Genomic DNA, 5,921 nt, shown 5'->3' with positions numbered 1-5,921 from the left:
TATTTTTTATACAATTTAAATATCAATATAATTAAATCATTATTTAAAACTACAAAAGGGAGACAACGTAACAGGAGAAGTTTACATTCCTACAGTCTCCACAAGGACTTGTACCACGGCAGATCAACATTGTTGGTCACAGACAACTAGTAATGTATAATGCTATGTAGTATAATAAATGATAAGACACTTGTTCTTTGCTTTGTTTTATTTTATACAAGAAGGTGTAACATTAAAATATATTAAAGTGCACATAAACACACCCAAAACTCAAGCACATACAGAGGGAGGGGTTCTAGCAGACCAGTCACAGCGCTTGCTGTCTGCGTAGAATCGACGCGCTGTTAGATTTTTTGAGAGGTGCACATCAGGCTACGCCGTACTACACATAGCCTACAGCGTAGCTATGATGCAGAAGTATAAATTTAGCTTTATCTGTCATTTATCTGTCATATTGTCATATCTTTCACTTGGATTACAGCTCTGGATAAAACAAAAATGGTGTCTCTGTCTTCATTTCAGGCTGCAAAGCAACAAAATGTTACATGCACAATAGTTCACCTGTTCTAGTTCACTAGCTCATCATTTGCTCATCCTGACATTGTTACAAAGCCTCTTGATATTCTTTGTTAATAAAAAGAATTTGCCAAGTTACTGTGTTGAAAAAAAAAAAGACTGGTGACTGAGGGGTTCATTCTCCCTAAGCCAAATCTTGACTGACTGAATATGTATAATGCTCTAAAAGGAATAAATATAAGTGTATTTAACCCAGTGGGACACTGTCCAGTAGGCACCCCTCGCGCACCTCCATGGTCATATTTCACTTGACATGCCACTGTGACATCAAAAGGGGGCTTTACATTTGGCTAATCCACATAACTCACATTTACATAACATCTGTGAATAGCCTTAACCACCCTACTTAACTATTATAGTTGTCAAGAAAGTTTGTATTGTGGCATCAAGGACGTTTCTGTTTGTGTTCTTAGTAACCAGATCGGTTTCCCTGTTCCCCTTTTCAACTAATTTTTAAGGCATCAAAATTGACACTAATTTAGCAAACTTGCAGGTCTGACTATCAATTTAGTAATGCAGTTTTAACAATATAATTAATTCACTAACAAATAAAATAAAGTATATATAATTTAAATAAATAAATGAACACAACCTTCCATCTGGAGATGCTTTAGTGAAATTAGAAAAATACATAGGCTACATATATACATAAATAACAAATTATTAGTTTAATCTGCACAAAATCCTCAGATTAAGTTTTCTAAAATAAAATTTTGACAATTCTTCGACAGATTAAGTAAATACTTTGTTTGACCTGAATTGTTTTAGCTGGTCCGTTTAATTTTGCACCATTGTGCTGTGCAGGCAGTCTAATTCAATATTTAAAGTAAATTGCTATGCTTGAAATACTGACATTGACACTGCTTCAGAATTCCAGGCCTCATTTTCCCAGAATTACCCTCACAAACACTTATACACATACATGCTGTAACCTCAGCCTTCGAGTGGGCTTGGTGCCATGCTTTTTAATGTCATTAACAGGTGGCTTTCTAAAATAGAATCAAAAAAAGGCTCACGCGTGTATTCACACACATAGCGACGCAAGAAGATACAAACATCACGCTGGCATAGAGACGCACACTGAAATCTCTCAGACACAGCAGGGCAGCCATGAAGTAACAATTGACAGAAACCGACCCAGTGCCAACGTCCCTAAACAAAATCATTGATATCATTTTGCCAGGACATGGGCGTGATCTTTTTCAGATGCATACAACCCCCCACCCCCAAATACTAGCGGTGTTCTATATCAACATCCTCCCTCTTTAAACCCCTCTTATGTACTTTCTGTCGGTCTTAGAGAAAACCCCTCTGCAAACCAGCCTACACGTATTCAACAGTCGACAGGTCAGCTGCTTGTTTGTGCTCTTGTGATTCACTGTAAAAGTTAAAGCACTGTTAAAGTACAATTAAAAGTCATAATATTTGTTTTTGTTGCAGAAAACTTTAATGTGTGTCAATCTGGAGCTTACAGTATGTGCTTTCTTTATTATTAACATACTAGGTACAATATGGTATGCTTGAACAGCAAGTCATGTTTCATGTTTTTTTCTCTATATACTTTTGCTGTTTGGCAGTTTTAGCACGTCCTGTTATTCCTCAATTGTGCTGTAGTTCACATCTGAACAATTTTGGCTATTACTTTCTGTAAATTAATAAAGCTAATGAGTTAATCAAGAGCTGCATGAAACATTTTTAGATGTACGCTGCATGTTTTATACAGAGTCTATGCTTCTGCCACAACAGCAAATTAGCTTTTGCAGCATAAAATGGTATAAAAAGGCATACATTTACAAAATACATTTACAGTTTTACATTGATACACTGTTACTATTAAAATTCAAACAATTAATTGTTTTTATTTATTTTTGTGGGTGGTGCTACGGTAAGACTGTTATTTTGAAATCAAAATCATGGGGGTTTGCTGTGACATGATTATGCTTAGCATAGAAAATTCTTTTGAAAGAAGTCTCTTAATCCCACTAAGCTGCACTTATTTGCCAAAAAAAAAAAAAAAAAATGCATTGTGAAATGCAATTTATTCCTGTGATGGCAAAGTTGAATTTACTCCAGTCTTCAGTTTCACATCCTTCAGAAATAATCTAATATGCTGATTTGCTGCTCATGAAACATTTTTTTATTTTTAATATTAATGTTGAAAAGAGGTGTGATGCTTAAGGGGATCATTCACCCAAAAATGAAAATGTGATGTTTATCTGCTTACCCCCTGGGCACACAAACAGAGATTTTTAAAACAAACCGTTTGTCTGTCAGTCTTATAATGGATGTGAATGGGAATCACAGAAAAAAACATTAAAAAAACAACAAAAACACACAGACAAACCCTAATTAAACCCTGCGGCTCATGTCGATGCACTGACGTGTAAAGACACAAAACGAACTGAACAGTATTTATATTGTTTTTTACCTCTGATGCACTGCAATGCCTGTACTGTCTGAACCGCATGAGCGCCTCTTAAAAACACAGTGTGAGGAGTCTTCTTCTTCTTGCTTTACGGCAAATCGCAGACTTATAAGTGCATTACCGCCACCTATCTCTCAAGTGGACTACTGACACTCCTAATGGAGATTGTAGATTGTCAATTTGGGAGATAGGTGGCGGTAATGCACTAATGAGTCTGCAATCCGCCGTAAAGCTAGAAGAAGGAGCCACCTGTATAGTCATTTGGTTTTGTTTGTGTATGTTTATTTATTTTATTTTTTTTATCTTTTAATTGTTTGTTTTAGCCATGGTTCCCATCAACTTGCATTATATGACTAACAGACTGCAATGGTTTGTTTTAAAAATCACTGTTTGTGTCACCTACATCTTGGATGCTCTGGGGGTAAGCAGCATTTTTGGGTGAACTATCCCTTTAATATTTTTGTGTAAACCATGATACTTCTTTCAGGATTGATATAAATAATAGAGACTATAGTAGATAATGCAAATATAACAAATATAGATTATATTTACATATATATATAATATATATATAGAAATAATTTGAAACAATGTAAAAGTCCTGACTGACACATTTAATCAATTAAATTAAGACTATAATTGTAAATATAATTCTGTAGTTCAGCAAGTAGTTATGTATTCATGAAACACAAAAGATGATATTTTGAAGAATGTTGGCAACCAGAAAGTTTTGGTGGCCACTGACTTCCATTGTATGGGGAATAAATCTCAAAATATACAATTTTTGGGGTAAATTATATTTTCAACACTCTTAAGTGTTAAAAAAAAATAATAAAAAAAATAATATGTTCAAAATATTGATCCAGTAATGATTCTGCAATAAACTGAATCATGACATTTGTTTTGTGACATATACTGTAGCAAATCATGGGGTAGTTGGTCAACATTTTCCTCCATTTCATAAAACCGTGATCAAACTTTGCCATCAAAGTTTGATCTACTGTTTCATCATGTTCTTCATTTTTTTTTTTTTTTTTTTAGAGTAACCACCCCAATTGCTGACTTCTTCATTTCATCATTCACATCTCCAAGCTGTATTAGCCCTCATGTCAGCACTCTTTGTGTGAATAGGCAATGCCTTCCCCTGTCCTGCAGCTCCCAGCATCCTCCAGCTGTCTATCTGGCCTTAACGCCTCCATTATTAACATCCTCTGCTGTATCTTCTTCTGACAAGTCCTATATTAGAAACACATTTGACTGGCCTAGATTGATCTTGCTCCAGCACTAACAATCTTTGTTTGTCCTCTCATCTGATTATTTTGATCTCAAACATCTAAGACTTAAATGTCCTTTCAAAAAAAGCCACTGTCTCTCATTCATTTTCTGGATCTTTGAGCTTACAAGTCAACCATGTGGTCCACATTCATCGTTCAGGATGAAGAGGTAAGGACGGTGAATGCATCTCCTGGAGTGCACCAACCTTCTGGTGGGCTGGAAGGTTTTTTGGGATCACGGAGCGGACACAAACGCAGACACAGAACACACTCCAGTTCTGGAGATGGCATTAGCGAAAGCCAAGAGGGCAAAATCAAGCTGACGTTGTTCATGGCTGTAATCGGCATCATGCTTACTGTGCTCGGGATGGGAACAGAGTTCTGGGTGGAGCTTAAACCATCCAAGAGCTTCTACAACAATCAGACGTGTCTAGTAGCACATTATGGCTTATGGAAATGCTGTACCAAGATGATCTGGGTGTCAGATATGGACCCAAAGCAGGAGATCTGTGGGCCTTTGCACTTACAGGGAGGTAAGAACTTTTTTAAAAATAAATGTCTCAACTGGAGTAGATGAATTCGGAATAATCCCTCAGATTAACATCACCTTTTTGGATCCCATTATAGAATCCAATTGCACCTTCTTTAAGTTCTACACCACTGGAGAGAACATTGTCCTATTTCAGAAAACGCCAGAAAAGGGTGAGTCATCCCACACCCCTCTCTCTATCTTTAGATCCCATTGCACTTATGAGAGTTTCTTTGCGTCATCACTGAATGTTGATGCCATATACACATTTTTCACCTAAACATGAAACGTATATGTTGTTTGAGCAGCTCCAATTAGAACGGATGATAATATAAAGGAAATAAAGTAAAGTAATGATTGGATGGTAGGTGTGTTAGTGCCATGCCTGGCCTGCTTCCTTGGCTATTTTCAAGTGTTTGCAGAGCGATATAATTTCCTATGAGAACTTAACCCAGCACAATTTAATAAAATATGTTAAAGAGATATTGCCATTATATATTATCTGATCCCAGCAATTACTGAAAATAAATTATTGAAAAATATTTGAGGTCGTTCATACCCCAACCAATTCATTTTTTATTTGTTGATAAAATAAGACACTATGGTGGTTTTAAGATATGAGGGTGGTATGCAACATTTTACAATAAATTAAGGACTGAAACATCACGCAATTTTCAGTAACATTTTACAGTATGATTCCATTTGTTAAGATGAACTAACAATGAAAAATACTTATAAAGGATTTATTTATCTTAGCTTTTTAATTTCAACATTTGCTAATACTGAACATTGATCAAATAAAAAGTTATGTCTATTAATATCATTTAATGGACCTGTGCTAAAATTAAGTAACAATGAACAGTTGTATTTTACAATAATTTGGTAACACTTTACTTCTTTATTTTACATGAACTAAGCATGAACAATACTTCTACAGCATTTATTAATCTAGGTTAATATTAATTTCTACATTTACAAAAAATTGTGCTTGTTAACATTAGTTAATGCACTGTGAATTAACAATGAACTAACAATGAAAAACTGTATGAACATTAACAAAGGTTAATAAATACTGTAATACATTTATTGTTCATTGTTTTTAATGTTAGTTAATACA

The 5,921-nt window shown here is 35.0% G+C and overlaps 1 protein-coding gene across 1 annotated transcript; it reads left to right on the top strand.

Moving 5' to 3' along the window:
• Positions 1–1,866: 1,866 nt before the first annotated feature.
• Positions 1,867–5,153, top strand: cacng6a (calcium channel, voltage-dependent, gamma subunit 6a). Its single transcript, XM_052532568.1, has 5 exons — positions 1,867–1,923; positions 2,017–2,049; positions 4,436–4,808; positions 4,903–4,977; positions 5,113–5,153. The coding sequence occupies exons 2-5, from the start codon at positions 2,026–2,028 to the stop codon at positions 5,151–5,153; spliced, it is 513 nt and encodes a 170-aa protein (XP_052388528.1). The 5' UTR covers positions 1,867–1,923; positions 2,017–2,025.
• Positions 5,154–5,921: the final 768 nt, after the last annotated feature.

Source organism: Carassius gibelio, chromosome A19, assembly GCF_023724105.1.
Source record: "Carassius gibelio isolate Cgi1373 ecotype wild population from Czech Republic chromosome A19, carGib1.2-hapl.c, whole genome shotgun sequence".
NCBI classification, from domain to species: Eukaryota; Metazoa; Chordata; class Actinopteri; order Cypriniformes; family Cyprinidae; genus Carassius; species Carassius gibelio.
Note: the sequence above shows the minus strand (reverse complement) of the source record. Positions and strands in the feature narration are given on the sequence as shown.